The 23,832-nt window shown below is 46.9% G+C and overlaps 1 protein-coding gene across 1 annotated transcript in view; it reads right to left on the bottom strand.

Annotated features, from left to right (window-relative positions):
- Window positions 1-23,832, bottom strand: part of map3k9 (mitogen-activated protein kinase kinase kinase 9) — a 52,228-nt gene that overhangs the window by 27,142 nt on the left and 1,254 nt on the right. Inside the window, exons 2-3 of the mRNA XM_036955349.1 lie at window positions 12,069-12,286; window positions 3,457-3,652 (exon numbers count right to left, since the gene is read on the bottom strand). Coding sequence (XP_036811244.1) covers window positions 3,457-3,652; window positions 12,069-12,286 — 414 coding nt within the window. The remainder of the gene's footprint in view (window positions 1-3,456; window positions 3,653-12,068; window positions 12,287-23,832) is intronic.

Genomic DNA, 23,832 nt, shown 5'->3' with positions numbered 1-23,832 from the left:
CACCCAGTCCTCATATACACCACCAGTCCCCATTTACACCACCAGTCCCCATGTACACCACCCAGTCCCCATATACACCAACCAGTCCTCATATACACCAACCAGTCCTCAAATACACCACCCAGTCCTCATATACACCAAGCAGTCCTCATATACAAACCCCGTCCCCATATACACAACCCAGTCCCCATATACACCACCAGTCCCCATTTACACCAACCAGTCCTCATATACACCACCCAGTCCTCATTTACACAACCCAGTCCTCATTTACACAACCCAGTCCTCATATACACCACCCAGTCCTCATATACACCAACCAGTCCTCATATACACCACCCAGTCCCCATATACAAAACCCAGTCCTCATATACACCACCCAGTCCCCATATACACCACCCAGTCCTCATATACACCACCCAGTTCCCATATACACCACCCAGTCCTCATATACACCACCCAGTCCTCATATACACCACCCAGTCCTCATATACACCACCCAGTCCTCATATACACCACCCAGTCCTCATATACACCACCCAGTCCCCATATACACCACCCAGTCCTCATATACACCACCCAGTTCCCATATACACCACCCAGTCCTCATATACACCACCCAGTCCTCATATACACCACCCAGTCCTCATATACACCACCCAGTCCCCATATACACCACCCAGTCCTCATATACACCACCCAGTCCTCATATACACCAACCCAGTCCTCATACACACCACCCAGTCCTCATATATACATAAACTAAATGCATGCTCTTCAACCGATCGCTACCTGTACCTACCCGCCTGTCCAACATTACTACTCTGGACGGCTCTGACTTAGAATACGTGGACAACTACAAATACTTAGGTGTCTGGTTAGACTGTAAACTCTCCTTCCAGACCCATATCAAACATCTCCAATCCAAAGTTAAATCTAGAATTGGCTTCCTATTTCGCAACAAAGCATCCTTCACTCATGCTGCCAAACATACCCTTGTAAAACTGACCATCCTACCAATCCTCGACTTCGGCGATGTCATTTACAAAATAGCCTCCAATACCCTACTCAACAAATTGGATGCAGTCTATCACAGTGCAATCCGTTTTGTCACCAAAGCCCCATATACTACCCACCATTGCGACCTGTACGCTCTCGTTGGCTGGCCCTCGCTTCATACTCGTCGCCAAACCCACTGGCTCCATGTCATCTACAAGACCCTGCTAGGTAAAGTCCCCCCTTATCTCAGCTCGCTGGTCACCATTGCATCTCCCACCTGTAGCACACGCTCCAGCAGGTATATCTCTCTAGTCACCCCCAAAACCAATTCTTTCTTTGGCCGCCTCTCCTTCCAGTTCTCTGCTGCCAATGACTGGAAAGAACTACAAAAATCTCTGAAACTGGAAACACTTATCTCCCTCACTAGCTTTAAGCACCAACTGTCAGAGCAGCTCACAGATTACTGCACCTGTACATAGCCCACCTATAATTTAGCCCAAACAACTACCTCTTTCCCTACTGTATTTAATTTATTTATTTATTTAGCTCCTTTGCACCCCATTATTTTTATTTCTACTTTGCACATTCTTCCATTGCAAATCTACCATTCCAGTGTTTTACTTGAAGGGAATGGGACCAATATCAAATAAGGAACATGGCATTCTCTTTGCCTGGCCTCGAAGGCCTGCTCCTGCCCATATCAAAGAGGTAGAGCACCAGCCCAGTAGTCGAACACAGTGTTGGGGCGCGGCCCGAGTGAGTGGCGCTTTCCACCTGATGGTGCTGGATCGAGGGGAGCGCTTTCCACCTGATGGTGCTGGATCGAGGGGAGCGCTTTCCACCTGATGGTGCTGGATCGAGGGGAGCGCTTTCCACCTGATGGTGCTGGATCGAGGGGAGCGCTTTCCACCTGATGGTGCTGGATCGAGGGGAGCGCTTTTCTCTCGCGACGGATCACATAGCTGTCCATTTGTGCTCAGTTTTAATAGGCACAACGTTGTGTTTCCTAATTTAGTTACAACACTCCTCTTGTTCTCTTCCTCACACACACACACACACACACACACACGTTGAAAACATGAGGTAAATTAACTTAGGCGGCAGTGACTACTGTTATCCAATCTTAACCTATACTCAGGCTACTCCCCTCCCCGCAGTCAGAACCCCCCAACCCAAAACATCTTCCCACGGCTATGTGCAACACAAGTGATTCATTGAATGTTATGCACATGTTACTACTATGTTACTACTACAGTATTACTATGTTATTACTATATTACTACATGTTATTACCATGTTACTACTATGTTATTACTACAGTATTACTATGTTATTACTATATTACTACCATGTCACTACTATGTTACTACTACAGTATTACTGTTATTACTACCATGTTACTACTATGCTATTACTACAGTATTACTGTTATTACTACCATGTTATTACTACAGTATTACTGTTATTACTATATTACTACCGTGTCGCTACTATGTTATTACCATGTTACTACTATGTTATTACTACGTTACTACTACATTATTACTATGTTACTACTACGTTACCACCCTGTTAATACCATGTTACTACTATGTTATTACTACAGTATTACTGTTATTACTACCATGTTACTACTATGTTATTACTACAGTATTACTGTTATTACTACCATGTCACTACTATGTTATTACTATATTACTACCATGTTATTACCATGTTACTATGTTATTACATGTTACCATGTTATTACTATGCTGTTACTATGTTATTAATATGTTACTACTACGGTATTACTATGTTACTACCCTGTTATTACTATGCTATTACTATGTTATTACATGTTATTACCACATTATTACTATATTACTGCCATGTTACTACTATGTTATTACTATGTTACCACGTTATTAATATGTTACTACTATGTTACTACTATGTTACTACTATGTTACCACGTTATTAATATGTTACTATTATGTTACTATTATGTTACTACTATGTTACCACGTTATTAATATGTTACTATTATGTTACTACTATGTTATTACTATGTTATCACGTTATTAATATGTTACTATTATGTTACTACTATGTTACTACTATGTTACTACTATGTTACCACGTTATTAATATGTTACTACTATGTTACCACGTTATTACTATGTTACTACTATGTTACTACTATGTTATTACTATGTTATCACGCTATTAATATGTTACTACTGTGTTACTACTATGTTATTACTATGTTACCACGTTACTACTATGTTATTACCATGTTACTACTATGTTATTACCATGTTACTACTATGTTATTACTATGTTATTACTATATTACTGCCATGTTACTACTATGTTACTACTATGTTAATACTATGTTACTACCATGTTACTACCATGTTATTACTATGTTATTACTATGTTATTACTATATCACATATATAAACGTTCTCTTACTGTTGCTAGACTTGAGGTCTCTGTGTATGACAGGGACGATGGCCTCACAGTGGAGGTAGTGCATGGCACGGGCGATCTGCACGGCCCAGTCTACCAGGGTGCATGGTGGGATACGTTTCCCTGACAGGGCTCGGTTCAGCGGTCCTCCCCGGGCAAACTCCATCACCAGGCACAGTGTCGGCTCCTGGAGACACACCTGTTAAACAAGAAGAATGGAAATGAACCAAATCAAGAATCAGTACAGGACATTGTATCATTAGAAGCTGAAATGATCGATTTTACACATCGAAAACATACCGATTATTGATTAGCTGATTATTAGGGTTCAGAAAAATGCAAAACATGTTTATTATTCTGATTATTGTGATATGTGTATGTCTTCATCAACACAGGTGTAGGTCTTCATCAACCCAGGTGTAGGTCTTCATCAACCCAGGTATAGGTCTTCATCAACCCAGGTATAGGTCTTCATCAACCCAGGGATAGGTCTTCATCAACCCAGCTATATGTCTTCATCAACCCAGGGATAGGTATTCATCAACCAAGCTCTTCATCAACCCAGGGATAGGTCTTCATCAACCCAGGGATAGGTCTTCATCAACCCAGGGATAGGTCTTCCTCAACCCAGGTATAGGTCTTCCTCAACCCAGGTATAGGTCTTCCTCAACCCAGGTATAGGTCTTCATCAACTCAGGTGTGTGTCAGGTGCGTGAATGAGGACCCAAAAGCGAATTAACAAACAGAGTTTCTTTAATGATGAACACACGTGGGCTCAGATGGACAGGTAGATTCCGACAGGACAGGACAAGGTTGCAGCAAACACGATGATAGTCTGGTTCAGGCATGAGACACACAAACAAGAATCCGACAAAGACAGGAGCAGAAACAGAGAGAGATATAGGGACCTAATCAGAGGGAAAAAGGGAACAGGTGGGAAAAGGGGTGAATGAGGTAGTCAGAGAAGACAAGGAACAGCTGGGGGAAAGAGGGACAGAAACGGTAACCTAGTACGACCAGCAGAGGGAGACAGGGTGAAAGGAAAGGACAGAAAGACACAACATGACAATACATGACAGTACCCCCCCCACTCACCGAGCGCCTCCTGGCGCACTCGAGGAGGAAACCTGGCGGCAACGGAGGAAATCCTCGATCAGCGCACGGTCCAGCACGTCCCGAGAGGGAACCCAACTCCTCTCCTCAGGACCGTACCCCTCCCAATCTACGAGGTACTGGTGACCACGGCCCCGAGGACGCATGTCCAAAATCCTACGGACCCTGTAGATGGGTGCGCCCTCGACAAGGATGGGGGGGGGGGGGGGGGAAGACGAGCGGGGGCGCGAAGAACGGGCTTGATACAGGAGACATGGAAGACCGGGTGGACGCGACGAAGGTATCGCGGAAGAAGAAGTCGAACTGCGACAGGATTAATGACCCGAGAAATACGGAACGGACCAATGAACCGCGGGGTCAACTTGCGAGAAGCCGTCTTAAGGGGAAGGTTCTGAGTGGAGAGCCAAACTCTCTGACCGCGACAATATCTAGGACTCTTAGTTCTACGCTTATTAGCAGCCCTCACAGTCTGCGTCCTATAACGGCAAAGTGCAGACCTGACCCTCTTCCAGGTGCGCTCGCAACGTTGGACAAAAGCCTGAGCGGAGGGGACGCTGGACTCGGCGAACTGAGATGAGAACAGCGGAGGCTGGTACCCGAGGCTACTCTGAAAAGGAGATAGCCCGGTCGCAGACGAAGGAAGCGAGTTGTGGGCGTATTCTGCCCAGGGGAGCTGTTCTGACCAAGACGCAGGGTTGCGAAAAGAAAGACTGCGTAAGATGCGACCAATAGTCTGATTGGCCCGTTCTGCTTGACCGTTAGACTGGGGGTGAAAGCCGGAAGAGAGACTGACGGAAGCCCCAATCAAACGGCAAAACTCCCTCCAAAATTGAGACGTGAATTGCGGACCTCTGTCCGAAACGACGTCTGACGGAAGGCCATGAATTCTGAAAACATTCTCGATGATGATTTGTGCCGTCTCTTTAGCAGAAGGAAGCTTAGCAAGGGGAATGAAATGAGCCGCCTTAGAGAACCTATCGACAACCGTAAGAATAACAGTCTTCCCCGCTGACGAAGGCAGTCCGGTGACAAAATCTAAGGCGATGTGAGACCACGGTCGAGAGGGAATGGGAAGCGGCCTGAGACGGCCGGCAGGAGGGGAGTTACCGGACTTAGTCTGCGCGCAGACCGAACAAGCAGCCACGAAACGACGCGTGTCATGCTCCCGGGTGGGCCACCAAAAACGCTGGCGAATGGAAGCAAGCGTACCCCGAACGCCAGGGTGGCCGGCTAACTTGGCAGAGTGAGCCCACTGAAGAACGGCCAGACGAGTAGGAACGGGAACGAAAAGAAGGTTCCTAGGACAAGCGCGCGGCGACGGAGTGTGAGTGAGCGCTTGCTTTACCTGCCTCTCAATTCCCCAGACAGTCAACCCGACAACACGCCCCTCAGGGAGAATCCCCTCGGGGTCAGTAGAGGCTACTGAAGAACTGAAGAGACGAGATAAAGCATCAGGCTTGGTGTTCTTAGAGCCCGGACGATAAGAAATCACGAACTCGAAACGAGCGAAAAACAGCGCCCAGCGCGCCTGACGCGCATTAAGTCGTTTGGCAGAACGGATGTACTCAAGGTTCCTATGGTCAGTCCAAACGACAAAAGGAACGGTCGCCCCCTCCAACCACTGTCGCCATTCGCCTAGGGCTAACCGGATGGCGAGCAGTTCGCGGTTTCCCACATCATAGTTACGTTCCGACGGCGACAGGCGATGAGAAAAATACGCGCATGGGTGGACCTTGTCGTCAGAGAGGGAGCGCTGAGAAAGAATGGCTCCCACGCCCACCTCTGACGCGTCAACCTCGACAACGAACTGTCTAGAGACGTCAGGTGTAACAAGGATAGGAGCGGATGTAAAACGATTCTTGAGGAGATCAAAAGCTCCCTGGGCGGAAACGGACCACTTAAAGCACGTCTTGACAGAAGTAAGGGCTGTGAGAGGAGCTGCCACCTGACCGAAATTACGGATGAAACGACGATAGAAGTTCGCGAAGCCGAGAAAGCGCTGCAGCTCGACGCGTGACTTAGGGGCGGGCCAATCAATGACAGCTTGGACCTTAGCGGGATCCATCTTAATGCCTTCAGCGGAAATAACAGAACCGAGAAATGTGACGGAGGAGGCATGAAAAGTGCACTTCTCAGCCTTCACAAAAAGACAATTCTCTAAAAGGCGCTGGAGGACACGTCGAACGTGCTGAACATGAATCTGGAGTGACGGTGAAAAAATCAGGATATCGTCAAGGTAAACGAAAACAAAGATGTTCAGCATGTCTCTCAGGACATCATTGACTAATGCCTGAAAGACAGCTGGAGCGTTAGCGAGGCCGAAAGGAAGAACCCGGTATTCAAAGTGCCCTAACGGAGTGTTAAACGCCGTCTTCCACTCGTCCCCCTCCCTGATGCGCACGAGATGGTAAGCGTTACGAAGGTCCAACTTAGTGAAAAACCTGGCTCCCTGCAGGATCTCGAAGGCTGAAGACATAAGAGGAAGCGGATAACGATTCTTCACTGTTATGTCATTCAGCCCTCGATAATCTATGCAGGGGCGCAGAGACCCGTCCTTCTTCTTGACAAAAAAAAAACCCCGCTCCGGCGGGAGAGGAGGAGGGGACTATGGTACCGGCGTCAAGAGCTACAGACAAATAATCCTCGAGAGCCTTACGTTCGGGAGCCGACAGAGAGTATAGTCTACCCCGGGGGGGAGTGGTTCCCGGAAGGAGATCAATACTACAATCATACGACCGGTGTGGAGGAAGAGAGGTGGCCCTGGACCGACTGAACACCGTGCGCAGATCGTGATATTCCTCCGGCACCCCTGTCAAATCACCAGGCTCCTCCTGTGAAGAAGAGACAGAGGAAACAGGAGGGATAGCAGACATTAAACATTTCACATGACAAGAGACGTTCCAGGAGAGGATAGAATTACTAGACCAATTAATGGAAGGATTATGACAAACTAGCCAGGGATGGCCCAAAACAACAGGTGTAAAAGGTGAACGAAAAATTAAAAAAGAAATGGTTTCGCTATGATTACCAGAAACAGTGAGGGTTAAAGGTAGCGTCTCACGCTGAATCCTGGGGAGAGGACTACCATCCAGGGCGAACAAGGCCGTGGACTCCCTTAACTGTCTGAGAGGAATGGCATGTTCCCGAGCCCAGGTCTCGTCCATAAAACAGCCCTCCGCCCCAGAGTCTATTAAGGCACTGCAGGAAGCTGACGAACCGGTCCAGCGTAGATGGACCGACAAGGTAGTGCAGGATCTTGAAGGAGAGACAGGAGTAGTAGCGCTCACCAGTAGCCCTCCGCTTACTGATGAGCTCTGGCTTTTACTGGACATGAAGTGACAAAATGACCAGCAGAACCGCAATAGAGACAGAGGCGGTTGGTGATTCTCCGTTCCCTCTCCTTAGTCGAGATGCGGATACCTCCCAGCTGCATAGGCTCAGCTCCCGAGCCGGCAGAGGAAGATGGTAGTGATGCGGAGAGGGGGGCAACGGAGAACGCGAGCTCCTTTCCACGAGCTTGGTGACGAAGATCAACCCGTCGCTCAATGCGAATAGCGAGTTCAATCAAGGAATCCACGCTGGAAGGAACCTCCCGGGAGAGAATCTCATCCTTTACCTCTGCGCGGAGACCCTCCAGAAGACGAGCGAGCAAAGCCGGCTCGTTCCAGCCACTGGAGGCAGCAAGAGTGCGAAACTCAATAGAGTAGTCTGTTATGGATCGATTGCCTTGACATAGGGAAGACAGGGCCCTGGAAGCCTCCTCCCCAAAAACAGATCGATCAAAAACCCGTATCATCTCCTCCTTAAAGTCCTGATACTGGTTAGTACACTCAGCCCTTGCCTCCCAGATTGCCGTGCCCCACTCACGAGCCCGTCCAGTAAGGAGAGATATGACGTAGGCGACACGAGCAGTGCTCCTGGCGTAAGTGTTGGGCTGGAGAGAAAACACAATATCACACTGGGTGAGGAACGAGCGGCATTCAGTGGGCTCCCCAGAGTAACACGGCGGGTTATTGATTCTGGGCTCCGGAGATTCGAAAGCCCTGGAAGTGGCCGGTGGATCGAGGCGGAGATGGTGAACCTGTTCTGTGAGGTTGGAGACTTGGGTGGCCAGGGTCTCAACGGCATGTCGAGCAGCAGACAATTCCTGCTCGTGTCTGCCTAGCATCGCTCCCTGGATCTCGACGGCTGAGTGGAGAGGATCCGAAGTCGCTGGGTCCATTCTTGGTCGGATTCTTCTGTCAGGTGCGTGAATGAGGACCCAAAAGCGAATTAACAAACAGAGTTTCTTTAATGATGAACACACGTGGGCTCAGATGGACAGGTAGATTCCGACAGGACAGGACAAGGTTGCAGCAAACACGATGATAGTCTGGTTCAGGCATGAGACACACAAACAAGAATCCGACAAAGACAGGAGCAGAAACAGAGAGAGATATAGGGACCTAATCAGAGGGAAAAAGGGAACAGGTGGGAAAAGGGGTGAATGAGGTAGTCAGAGAAGACAAGGAACAGCTGGGGGAAAGAGGGACAGAAACGGTAACCTAGTACGACCAGCAGAGGGAGACAGGGTGAAAGGAAAGGACAGAAAGACACAACATGACAATACATGACAGTGTGTGTCTTCGTCAACCCAGGTGTGTGTCTTCATCAACCCAGGTGTGTCTTCCCAGGTGTACAGTGCCTTGCAAAAGTATTCACCCCCTTGGCGTTTTTCCTATTTTGTTGCGTTAGAACCAGTAATTTAAATTGATTTTCTATTTGGATTTCATGTAATGGACATACACAAAATTGTCAAAATTGGTGAAGTGAAATGAAAAAAAAAGTGAAAAGTGGTGTGTGTGTATATGTACTCACCCCCTTTGCTATGAAGCTCCTAAATAAGATCTGGTGCAACCAATTACCTTCAGAAGTCACATATTTAGTAAAATAAAGTCCACCTGTGTGCAATCTAAGTGTCACATGACCTCAGTATATATACACCTGTTCTGAAAGGCCCCATTAATCAGAGAGGCAACAAAGAGACCAAAGATCACCTTGAAGGAGCTGCAAAGCTCCACAGCGGAGATTGGAGTATCTATCCATAGGACCACTTTAAGCCGTACACTCCACAGAGCTGGGCTTTATGGAAGAGTGGCCAGAAAAAAAGCCATTGCTTAAATAAAACAATAAGCAAACACATTTGGTGTTCGCCAAAAAGGATGTGGGAGACTCCCCAAACATATGGAAGATGGTACTCTGGTCAGATGAGACAAAAATTGAGCTTTTTGGCCATCAAGGGAAACGCTATGTTTGGCACAAACCCAACACCTCTCATCACCCCGAGGACACCATCCCCACAGTGAAGCATGGTGGTGGCAGCATCATGTTGTGGGGATGTTTTTCCATCGGCAGGGACTGGGAAACTGGTCAGAACTGAATGAATGGTGAATGGCGCTAAATAAAGGGACATTCTTGAGGGAAACCTGTTTCAGTCTTCCAGAGAATTAAGATTGGGACAGAGGTTCACCTTCCAGCAGGACAATGACCCTAAGCATACTGCTAAAGCAACACTCGAGTGGTTTAAGGGGAAACATTTAAATGTCTTGGAATGGCCGCGTCAAAGCCCAGAACTGAATTCAATTGAGAATCTGTGGTATGACTTAAAGATGGCTGTACACCTGCGGAACCCATCCAACTTGAAGGAGCTGGAGCAGTTTTGCCTTGAAGAATGGGCAAAAATCCCCAGTGGCTAGATGTACCAAGACATATCCCAAGAGACTTGTAGCTGTAATTGCTCTTAATAAAGGTGGCTCTACAAAGTATTGACTTTGGGGGGGTGAATAATTATTCACGCTCAAATTAGATTTTGTTTCACAATAAAAAATATTTTGCATTTTCAAAGTGGTAGGCATCTTGTGTAAATCAAATGATACAACCCCCCCCAAAAAAATCTAATTTAATTCCAGGTTGTAAGGCAACAAAATAGGAAAAATGCCAAGGAGAGTGAATACTTTTACAAGCCACTGTATGTCTTCACCAACACAGATATATGCATCTCAAGGTGCACCTAAACATACACCTGGGTTAAAATACATTTATCTGGATTATACGTGGGTAAAAAGACATTCACCTGGATTACACCTGGGTTAAAAGACATTCACCTGGATTACACCTGGGTTAAAATACATTCACCTGGATTAGAAGACATACACCTGGATTACACCTGGGTTAAAATACATTCACCTGGATTAGAAGACGTACACCTGGATTACGCCCTGGGTTAGAAGACATACACCTGGATTACACCTTGATTAGAAGACTTTCACCTGGATTAGAAGACATTCACCTGGATTACACCTGGGTTATTAGACATTCACCTGGATTACACCTGGGTTAGAAGACATTCACCTGGATTACACCTGGGTTAGAAGACATTAATCTGGATTACACCTGGGTTAGAAGACATACACCTGGATTAGAAGACGTACACCTGGATTACGCCCTGGGTTAGAAGACATACACCTGGATTACACCTTGATTAGAAGACTTTCACCTGGATTAGAAGACATTCACCTGGGTTACACCTGGGTTAGAAGACATTCACCTGGGTTAGAAGACATTCACCTGGGTTAGAAGACATTCACCTGGATTACACCTGGGTTAGAAGATATTCACCTGGATTACACCTGGGTTAGAAGACATTCACCTGGGTTAGAAGACATTCACCTGGGTCAGAAGACATTCACCTGGGTTACACCTGGGTTAGAAGACATTCACCTGGGTTAGAAGACATACACCTGGATTACACCTGGGTTAGAAGACATACACCTGGATTACACCTGGGTTAGAAGACATACACCTGGATTACACTTGGGTTAGAAGATATTCACCTGGATTAGAAGACATTCACCTGGATTACACCTGGGTTAGAAGACATTCACCTGGATTACACCTGGGTTAGAAGATATTCACCTGGATTAGAAGACATTCACCTGGATTACACCTGGATTAGAAGACATTCACCTGGATTACACCTGGGTTAGAAGACATTCACCTGGATTAGAAGACGTAGGTTTGCATCCCAAATGGCACCCTATTCCTAGCAGGATTCTTACCCCCAGTAGGGCCATGATGTTGGGGTGATATAGCAGGATTCTTACCCCCAGTAGGGCCATGATGTTGGGGTGATATAACAGGATTCTTACCCCCAGTAGGGCCATGATGTTGGGGTGATATAGCAGGATTCTTACCCCCATTATGGCCATGATATTGGGGTGATATAGCAGGATTCTTACCCCCAGTAGGGCCATGATATTAGGGTGATATAGCAGGATTCTTACCCCCAGTAGGGCCATGATATTGGGGTGATATAGCAGGATTCTTATCCCCAATAGGGCCATGATATTGGGGTGATATAGCAGGATTCTTGCCCCCAGTAGGGCCATGATATTGGGGTGATATAGCAGGATTCTTACCCCCAGCAGGGCCATGATATTGGGGTGATTTAGCAGGATTCTTACCCCCAGTAGGGCCATGATATTGGGGTGGTGCAGCATTGCAAACAGCTTGGCCTCCTGACGAACGCTCTCTAGGATCTGTCCCTCCTCCTCATCGGGGTCCCGCCTCGCAGCCTTCACCGCCACCTCCGCCCCACGCCACATGGCACGGTACACCTTCCCAAAACCACCCACCCCGATGATCTCCTCCAGGGTCAGCTCCGAGAAGTCGACCTCCAGAACTGAGGGAACAGGGTATGAGAGGGAACAGGGTATGAGAGGAAACAGGGTATGAGAGGGAACAGGGGTACAGCAAAAGAGGACAGAGAGTGAGCAATGACCGACAAAAGATAATGCAGATATAACGTGTTACAGAAAAATATAATGTGGATATAACATGTCACAGACAAAAGGTAATGTGGATATAACATGTCACAGACAAAAGGTAATGTAGACATAACTGGTTACAGACTAAAGATAATGTAGACATAACAGGCTGCAAACAAAAGATAATGTAGATATAACAGGCTACAGAACAAAAAGTGATTTTGGAATATATAGTGATATTAACCTTGCCACAGAGACCCTATTCAATTAAAAAGTAATGGCAGCCATATTGGTCAGGGAGAAATCCAAACCAGTCTAATTGGAGTTAATGACAGTGGAGGCAGAATCCTGATTTTACCTAAGCAGGAGAACAGAAGTAAGGATACATCAAAAATCGTGTAATAAATCCTATTGTCAACCTACAATATTATCATACATTATGAATACAGTTTAAACATGTTTTTATGTCAGTTTTCTATATAAATAATAGCCTATAAAATATATGTAAACCGACTTGTTTTTGTTGTCTTGGAAAGCTTGTGATTCCTATTATAGAATACATTATCAGTACTGGTTGTATTTACAGCCGGGTCTGTCCTGTCATCAACTGATGTCAACCAGTGTATTGATGTGGATGGACTGCATTGTTTCAATGGAATGTTGGCATATTGGCAGTTAATGGAATGTTGGCATATTGGCAGTTAATGGAATGTTGGCATATTGGCAGTTAATGGAATGTTGGCATATTGGCAGTTAATGGAATGTTGGCATATTGGCAGTTAATGGAATGTTGGCATATTGGACAGTTAATGGAATGTTGGCATATTGGCAGTTAATGGAATGTTGGCATATTGGCAGTCAATGGAATGTTGGCATATTGGCAGTTAATGGAATGTTGGCATATTGGCAGTTAATGGAATGTTGGCATATTGGCAGTTAATGGAATGTTGGCATATTGGCAGTTAATGGAATGTTGGCATATTGGCAGTTAATGGAATGTTGGCATATTGGCAGTTAATGGAATGTTGGCATATTGGCAGTCAATGGAATGTTGGCATATTGGCAGTCAATGGAATGTTGGCATATTGGCAGTTAATGGAATGTTGGCATGTTGGCAGTTAATGGAATGTTGGCATATTGGCAGTTAATGGAATGTTGGCATATTGGCAGTTAATGGAATGTTGGCATATTGGCAGTTAATGGAATGTTGGCATATTGGCAGTTAATGGAATGTTGGCATATTGGCAGTTAATGGAATGTTGGCATATTGGCAGTTAATGGAATGTTGGCATATTGGCAGTTAATGGAAAACATGTATAGAATCATTCCTGTAAAACCGGCAGGCTAGCTAACACACAAACGGTGTAGATAAAGTCTTCAAATTCATTATTTTTACACAATATCTCATCGCAGCACTGGCTGACCATGGTTCACCAACTCCCTGACCAAAATGGCTGTCCTTTATCCCATCGTAAGAAGGTTCATGTCCATTCTAGAATTCAAACGGCTAATTCCATGGAACAGACACTCCTGTCCACCAATGAGAGGAGAGAATGAGGACAAAGAGGGGGTAAAGGATATGAAGATGACAGGAATAGGGTGGGACAGAGAACTTACATACAACATAGATAGGACAGAGAGAGTCAACCTCTAGAACTGAAAGGAGAGAAGGAGGAACAGAGACCTATGCTGTACAGTATACAGTAGGACAGAGAGACAGAAACAGGGAACCATGAGACAATATTGGGCAGAGAGACAAAAAAAGAGTACAACGAGACAATATTGGACAGAGAGGGAGAAACAGGGATACCAAGAGACGATATTGGACAGAGAGAGAGAAACAGGGGATACCAAGAGACGATATTGGACAGAGAGAGAGAGAAACAGGGATACCAAGAGACGATATTGGACAGAGAGAGAGAGAGAAACAGGGGATACCAAGAGACGATATTGGACAGAGAGAGAGAGAAACAGGGATACCAAGAGACGATATTGGACAGAGAGAGAAACAGGGATACCAAGAGACGATATTGGACAGAGAGATACCAAGAGACAATATTGGACAGAAAGAGAGAGAAACAGGGATACCAAGAGACGATATTGGACAGAGAGAGAGAGAAACAGGGATACCAAGAGACGATATTGGACAGAGAGAGAGAAACAGGGATACCAAGAGACGATATTGGACAGAAAGAGAGAGAGAAACAGGGATACCAAGAGACGATATTGGACAGAGAGAGAAACAGGGATACCAAGAGATGATATTGGACAGAGAGAGAAACAGGGATACCAAGAGACGATATTGGACAGAGAGAGAGAAACAGGGATACCAAGAGACGATATTGGACAGAGAGAGAGAAACAGGGATACCAAGAGATGATATTGGACAGAGAGAGAGAAACAGGGATACCAAGAGACAATATTGGACAGAGAGAGAGAAACAGGGACACCAAGAGACGATATTGGACAGAGAGAGAGAAACAGGGATACCAAGAGACGATATTGGACAGAGAGATACCAAGAGACAATATTGGACAGAGAGAGAGAAATAGGGATACCAAGAGACGATATTGGACAGAGAGAGAGACAAACAGGGATACCAAGAGACGATATTGGACAGAGAGAGAGAAACAGGGATACCAAGAGACGATATTGGACAGAGAGATACCAAGAGGCAATATTGGACAGAGAAAGAGAAATAGGGATACCAAGAGACGATATTGGACAGAGAGAGAGAGAGAAACAGGGATACCAAGAAACAATATTGGACAGAGAGAGAGAGAAACAGGGATACCAAGAGACGATATTGGACAGAGAGATACCAAGAGACGATATTGGACAGAGAGAGAGAGAAACAGGGATACCAAGAGACGATATTGGACAGAGAGAGAGAAACAGGGATACCAAGAGACGATATTGGACAGAGAGAGAGAAACAGGGATACCAAGAGACGAAATTGGACAGAGAGAGAGAAACAGGGATACCAAGAGACGATATTGGACAGAGAGAGAGAGCAATGAGAGACTAAAGGTAATGTAAAGGGCTATACAGACGGGCATGAACAGACGTCCTCTATACAAAAACATAATTCAATGATTCATAACCATAAATTAGCTTCAATCAAACTCTTATATTTATCTACCTTTCTCACCAATGCACCTAGCCTGGTTCCAGGTATGTTTGTGCTATCATATCAACTCCTTGCCGGCGTGACAAGGAGTGGCAAGTGGCATGATGGCCCAAACAGACTGGTACCCAGGTTACAATGCACCAGGAAATCATGAAGGTTGAGACTTAGGGCTCTATTCATTCTGTAAAGCTGAAGACTTGGGGCTCTATTCAGTCTGTAAAACTGAAGACTTAGGGCTCTATTCAGTCTGTAAAGCTGAAGACTTAGGGCTCTATTCAGTCTGTAAAGCTGAAGACTTAGGGCACTATTCAGTCTGTAAAGCTGAAGACTTAGGGCTCTATTCAGTCTGTAAAGCTAAAGACTTGGGGCTCTATTCAGTCTGTAAAGCTGAAGACTTAGGGCTCTATTCAGTCTGTAAAGCTGAATACTTAGGGCTCTATTCAGTCTGTAAAGCTGAATACTTAGGGCTCTATTCAGCCTGTAAAGCTGAAGACTTAGGGCTCTATTCAGTCTGTAAAGCTGAAGACTTAGGGCTCTATTCAGTCTGTAAAGCTGAAGACTTAGGGCTCTATTCAGTCTGTAAAGCTGAAGACTTAGGGCTCTATTCAGTCTGTAAAGCTGAAGACTTAGGGCTCTATTCAGTCTGTAAAGCTGAAGACTTAGGGCTCTATTCAGTCTGTAAAGCTGAAGACTTAGGGCTCTATATTCAGTCTGTAAAGCTGAAGACTTAGGGCTCTATTCAGTCTGTAAAGCTGAAGACTTAGGGCTCTATTCAGTCTGTAAAGCTGACGACTTAGGGCTCTATTCAGTCTGTAAAGCTGAAGACTTAGGGCTCTATTCAGTCTGTAAAGCTGAAGACTTAGGGCTCTATATTCAGTCTGTAAAGCTGAAGACTTAGGGCTCTATTCAGTCTGTAAAGCTGAAGACTTAGGGCTCTATTCAGTCTGTAAAGCTGAAGACTTAGGGCTCTATTCAGTCTGTAAAGCTGAAGACTTAGGGCTCTATTCAGTCTGTAAAGCTGAAGACTTAGGGCACTATTCAGTCTGTAAAGCTGAAAACTTAGGGCTCTATTCAGTCTGTAAAGCTGAAGACTCGGGGCTCTATTCAGTCTGTAAAGCTGAAGACTCGGGGCTCTATTCAGTCTGTAAAGCTGAAGACTTAGGGCTCTATTCAGTCTGTAAAGCTGAAGACTTAGGGCTCTATTCAGTCTGTAAAGCTGAAGACTTAGGGCTCTATTCAGTCTGTAAAGCTGAAGACTTAGGGCTCTATTCAGTCTGTAAAGCTGAAGACTTAGGGCTCTATTCAGTCTGTAAAGCTGAAGACTTGGGGCTCTGAAGACTTAGGGCCTCCGCTAAAGAGGGAAAAACTGCCTTTAAAATTTAAATCGTAACCTAGTGGTTAGAGCGTTGGACTAGTAACCGAAGGTTGCAAGTTCGAATCCCCGAGCTGACAAGGTACAAATCTGTCGTTCTGCCCCTGAACAAGGCAGTTAACCCACTGTTCCTAGGCCGTCATTGAAAATAAGAATTTTCTTAACTGACTTGTCTAGTTAAATAAAGGTAAAATAATAAAAAATTAAAAAGCTGAACTTCCTGCGATACGGATCGAATAGAGCCCTTAAACTGTTTTCTTTAGTTGATGCACTACTTCTTCACATACAACAGAGTCTATGGGTGATGTAGGTACTGTATGTTGGTGGTAAACGTTGCCATTGTGAATCACTAACAGTCTGCTAAGCAGCCTTACTGACCTTGATAAATATTTCACTAGAGATGTTGTACAGTACGTGATGTGAAAGTAGGCCAGGAGCCATGCTGCCTCTGAAACATGGAGGATGTGTCCCAAACCGTACCCTATCACCTATGTAGTGCACTACTTTTGACCAGGTCCCATAGGGCTCTAGTTAAAAGTAGTGCACTATATAGGGAATACCCAGCAAACAGGGAACATTCCCAGAACATTAGATTCCCATTAAGTTCTAGTTAGGGTTTTATTTAACATTAGGATGGTAACGTCCATAAAAAATCTAATTAACGTTTTTGAAAACAAAATATGTTTTATTTTTTAATTTAAAAAATGATTAAATATCCTGGGAATGTTCACTTAACATTTACTAAAATGTTGTGCACAACATCTGTAACAACCATCTCAGAACATTCCCCAACATCTATCAACCATCTCAGAACATTCCCCAACATCTATCAACCATCTCAGAACATTCCCCAACATCTATCAACCATCTCAGAACATTCCCCAACATCTATCAACCATCTCAGAACATTCCCCAACATATATCAACCATCTCAGAACATTCCACAACATCTGTAACAACCATCTCAGAACTGAGACTACAGAGTAACAGTAGACAGATACAGACCACAGAGTAACAGTAGACAGATACAGACCACAGAGTAACAGTATACAGATACAGACCACAGAGTAACAATATACAGATACAGAGTAACAGTAGACAGATACAGAACACAGAGTAACACTAGATAGATACAGACCACAGAGTAACAATAGATAGATAGACCACAGAGTAACAGTAGATAGATACAGACCACAGAGTAACAGTATACAGATACAGACCACAGAGTAACAGTAGATAGATACAGACCACAGAGTAACAGTAGATAGATACAGACCACAGAGTAACAGTAGATAGATACAGACCACAGAGTAACAGTAGACAGATTCAGACCACAGAGTAACAGTATACAGATACAGACCACAGAGTAACAGTAGATAGATACAGACCACAGAGTAACAGTAGATAGATACAGACCACAGAGTAACAGTATACAGATACAGACCACAGAGTAACAGTAGATAGATACAGACCACAGAGTAACAGTAGATATATACAGACCACAGAGTAACAGTAGACAGATTCAGACCACAGAGTAACAATATACAGATACAGAGTCACAGTAGAAAGATACAGACCACAGAGTAACAGTAGATAGATACAGACCACAGAGTAACAATAGATAGATACAGACCACAGAGTAACAGTAGATAGATACAGACCACAGAGTAACAATAGATAGATACAGACCACAGAGTAACAATATACAGATACAGAGTCACAGTAGACAGATACAGACCACAGAGTAACAGTATACAGATACAGACCACAGAGTAACAGTAGATAGATACAGACCACAGAGTAACAGTATACAGATACAGACCACAGAGTAACAGTATACAGATACAGACCACAGAGTAACAGTAGATAGATACAGACCACAGAGTAACAGTAGATAGATACAGACCACAGAGTAACAGTAGATAGATACAGACCACAGAGTAACAGTAGATAGATACAGACCACAGAGTAACAGTAGACAGATTCAGACCACAGAGTAACAGTATACAGATACAGACCACAGAGTAACAGTAGATAGATACAGACCACAGAGTAACAGTAGATAGATACAGACCACAGAGTAACAGTATACAGATACAGACCACAGAGTAACAGTAGATAGATACAGACCACAGAGTAACAGTAGATATATACAGACCACAGAGTAACAGTAGACAGATTCAGACCACAGAGTAACAATATACAGATACAGAGTCACAGTAGAAAGATACAGACCACAGAGTAACAGTAGATAGATACAGACCACAGAGTAACAATAGATAGATACAGACCACAGAGTAACAGTAGATAGATACAGACCACAGAGTAACAATAGATAGATACAGACCACAGAGTAACAATATACAGATACAGAGTCACAGTAGACAGATACAGACCACAGAGTAACAGTATACAGATACAGACCACAGAGTAACAGTAGATAGATACAGACCACAGAGTAACAGTATACAGATACAGACCACAGAGTAACAGTAGATAGATACAGACCACAGAGTAACAATAGATAGATACAGACCACAGAGTAACAATAGACAGATACAGACCACAGAGTAACAATAGATAGATACAGACCACAGAGTAACAATAGATAGATACAGACCACAGAGTAACAGTAGATAGATACAGACCACAGAGTAACAGTAGACAGATACAGACCACAGAGTAACAGTATACAGATACAGACCACAGAGTAACAGTAGACAGATACAGACCACATAGTAACAGTAGATAGATACAGACCACAGAGTAACAATAGATAGATACAGACCACAGAGTAACAGTAGATAGATACAGACCACAGAGTAACAGTAGATAGATACAGACCACAGAGTAACAGTAGATAGATACAGACCACAGAGTAACAGTAGATAGATACAGACCACAGAGTAACAATAGATAGATACAGACCACAGAGTAACAGTAGGAGTTTTGTTAAGAGCAGTAAGGCTTGGTCTTGAACATTAACACACTTCCCTCTGCGGTACGGTTTTGGAAGCATAAGGACCTTATCTTTTTATATTGTCGAGAAATAATTTTCTAAAAACAAAAGTTTTTTACAGTTATTTAACGAGGCAGGTCGGTTAAGAACAAATTCTTATTTACAATGACGGCCTACCGGGGAACAGTGGGTTAACTGTCTGTTCAGGGGCAGAACAATGACGGCCTACCGGGGAACAGTGGGTTAACTGTCTGTTCAGGGGCAGAACAATGACGGCCTACCGGGGAACAGTGGGTTAACTGCCTTGTTCAGGGGGCAGAACAATGACGGCCTACCGGGGAACAGTGGGTTAACTGCCTTGTTCAGGGGGCAGAACAATGACGGCCTACCGGGGAACAGTGGGTTAACTGCCTTGTTCAGGGGGCAGAACAATGACGGCCTACCGGGGAACAGTGGGTTAACTGTCTGTTCAGGGGCAGAGCAATGACGGCCTACCGGGGAACCAGTGGGTTAACTGCCTTGTTCAGGGGCAGAACAACAGATGTTTAACCTTGTCAGCTCAGGGATTCAATCTAGCAACCTTTCGGTTACTGGCCCAACGCTCTAACCACTAGGCTACCTGCCTCCCCCCTCTAACCACTAGGCTACCTGCCTCCCCCCTCTAACCACTAGACTGCCTGCCTCCCTCCTCTAACCACTAGGCTACCTGCCTCCCCCCTCTAACCACTAGACTGCCTGCCTCCCTCCTCTAACCACTAGGCTACCTGCCTCCCCCCTCTAACCACTAGACTACCTGCCTCCCCCTCTAACCACTAGACTACCTGCCTCCCCCTCTAACCAATTGACTACCTGCCTCCCCCTCTAACCACTAGGCTACCTGCCTCCCCCTCTAACCACTAGACTACCTGCCTCCTCCTCTAACCACTAGGCTACCTGCCTCCCCCTCTAACCACTAGACTACCTGCCTCCCCCTCTAACCACTAGCCTACCTGCCTCCCCCCTCTAACCACTAGGCTACCTGCCTCCCCCCTCTAACCACTAGGCTACCTGCCTCCCCCTCTAACCACTAGGCTACCTGCCTCCCCCTCTAACCACTAGACTACCTGCCTCCCCCTCTAACCACTAGACTACCTGCCTCCCCCTCTAACCACTAGGCTACCTGCCTCCCCCTCTAACCACTAGGCTACCTGCCCCCCCCCCCCCTCTAACCACTAGACTACCTGCCTCCCCCTCTAACCACTAGCCTACCTGCCTCCCCCCTCTAACCACTAGGCTACCTGCCTCCCCCCTCTAACCACTAGGCTACCTGCCTCCCCCTCTAACCACTAGGCTACCTGCCTCCCCCTCTAACCACTAGGCTACCTGCCTCCTCCTCTAACCACTAGGCTACCTGCCTCCCCCCTCTAACCACCAGGATACCTGCCTCCCCCTCTAACCACTAGGCTACCTGCCTCCCCCTCTAACCACTAGGCTACCTGCCTCCCCCTCTAACCACTAGGCTACCTGCCTCCCTCCTCTAACCACTAGACTACCTGCCTCCCCCCTCTAACCACTAGAGTACCTGCCTCCTCCTCTAACCACTAGGCTACCTGCCTCCCCCTCTAACCACTAGGCTACCTGCCTCCCCCTCTAACCACCAGGCTACCTGCCTCCCCCTCTAACCACCAGGCTACCTGCCTCCCCCTCTAACCACTAGGCTACCTGCCTCCCCCTCTAACCACTAGGCTACCTGCCTCCCCCTCTAACCACTAGGCTACCTGCCTCCCCCTCTAACCACTAGGCTACCTGCCTCCCCCTCTAACCACTAGGCTACCTGCCCCCCTCCCCCTCTAACCACTAGGCTACCTGCCCCCCCCCTCTAACCACTAGGCTACCTGCCCCCCCCCCCCCTAACCACTAGGCTACCTGTCCTCCCCCCTCTAACCACTAGGCTACCTGCCTCCCCCTCTAACCACTAGGCTACCTGCCCCCCTCCCCCTCTAACCACTAGGCTACCTGCCCCCCCCTCTAACCACTAGGCTACCTGCCCCCCCCTCCCCCTCTAACCACCAGGATACCTGCCTCCCCCCTCTAACCACTAGGCTACCTGTCCTCCCCCTCTAACCACTAGGATACCTGCCCCCCCCCCCCCCCCTCTAACCACTAGGCTACCTGCCCCCCCCTCCCCCTCTAACCACCAGGATACCTGCCTCCCCCCTCTAACCACTAGGCTACCTGTCCTCCCCCTCTAACCACTAGGATACCTGCCCCCCCCTCCCCCTCTAACCACCAGGATACCTGCCTCCCCCTCTAACCACTAGGCTACCTGCCTCCCCCTCTAACCACCAGGATACCTGCCTCCCCCCTCTAACCACTAGGCTACCTGCCTCCCCCTCTAACCACCAGGATACCTGCCTCCCCCCTCTAACCACTAGGCTACCTGCCTCCCCCTCTAACCACTAGGCTACCTGCCTCCCCCTCTAACCACTAGGCTACCTGCCTCCCCCTCTAACCACTAGGCTACCTGCCCCCCTCCCCCTCTAACCACTAGGCTACCTGCCCCCCCCCCTCTAACCACTAGGCTACCTGCCCCCCCCCCCCCCCCCCTAACCACTAGGCTACCTGTCCTCCCCCCTCTAACCACTAGGCTACCTGCCTCCCCCTCTAACCACTAGGCTACCTGCCCCCCTCCCCCTCTAACCACTAGGCTACCTGCCCCCCCCTCTAACCACTAGGCTACCTGCCCCCCTCCCCCTCTAACCACTAGGCTACCTGCCCCCCCCTCTAACCACTAGGCTACCTGCCTCCCCCCTCTAACCACTAGGCTACCTGCCTCCCCCTCTAACCACTAGGCTACCTGCCTCCCCCTCTAACCACTAGGCTACCTGCCTCCCCCTCTAACCACTAGGCTACCTGCCCCCCTCCCCCTCTAACCACTAGGCTACCTGCCCCCCCCCCTCTAACCACTAGGCTACCTGCCCCCCCCCCCCCCCCCCTAACCACTAGGCTACCTGTCCTCCCCCCTCTAACCACTAGGCTACCTGCCTCCCCCTCTAACCACTAGGCTACCTGCCCCCCTCCCCCTCTAACCACTAGGCTACCTGCCCCCCCCTCTAACCACTAGGCTACCTGCCCCCCTCCCCCTCTAACCACTAGGCTACCTGCCCCCCCCTCTAACCACTAGGCTACCTGCCCCCCCCTCCCCCTCTAACCACCAGGATACCTGCCTCCCCCCTCTAACCACTAGGCTACCTGTCCTCCCCCTCTAACCACTAGGATACCTGCCCCCCCCTCCCCCTCTAACCACCAGGATACCTGCCTCCCCCCTCTAACCACTAGGCTACCTGTCCTCCCCCTCTAACCACTAGGATACCTGCCCCCCCCTCCCCCTCTAACCACCAGGATACCTGCCTCCCCCTCTAACCACTAGGCTACCTGCCTCCCCCTCTAACCACCAGGATACCTGCCTCCCCCCTCTAACCACTAGGCTACCTGTCCTCCCCCTCTAACCACCAGGATACCTGCCTCCCCCCTCTAACCACTAGGCTACCTGTCCTCCCCCTCTAACCACTAGGCTACCTGCCCCCCCCCCCCCCTAACCACTAGGCTACCTGCCCCCCCCCCCCCCCCCACCCCTAACCACTAGGCTTCCCTACCGGTTACATTTTGATACACTGCTTAATAGGGTTAAAGGTTCCCAAAGGCCATTTCTCCATGTTACAACTCTTGTCTACGGAGTTGTAACACATCTCTGAACACCTGTGTTGTAAACGGAAGACACACTACAAACATGTGGTCACTGAAAGATACTGTCTGCTGCAGTATACGGTTAAGACCAGTTACAACCGTGTACAGTAAGTGTATATTTAGCATCTGCGTTTTTTTTTTTGTTGATGTGATATAAAAGTAGAGTGATTTATGTTTCTAGAACCGTACCGTTTAGATGGGGTATTTTGACCGTTTTTGGCACCCAGAGCCAATTTGCTTTTGAAACGGAACATGTCCTTGGACTAAGGAGTAA

The sequence above is a fragment of the Oncorhynchus mykiss genome, chromosome 19, assembly GCF_013265735.2.
Source record: "Oncorhynchus mykiss isolate Arlee chromosome 19, USDA_OmykA_1.1, whole genome shotgun sequence".
Classification (NCBI taxonomy): domain Eukaryota; kingdom Metazoa; phylum Chordata; class Actinopteri; order Salmoniformes; family Salmonidae; genus Oncorhynchus; species Oncorhynchus mykiss.
Note: the sequence above shows the minus strand (reverse complement) of the source record. Positions and strands in the feature narration are given on the sequence as shown.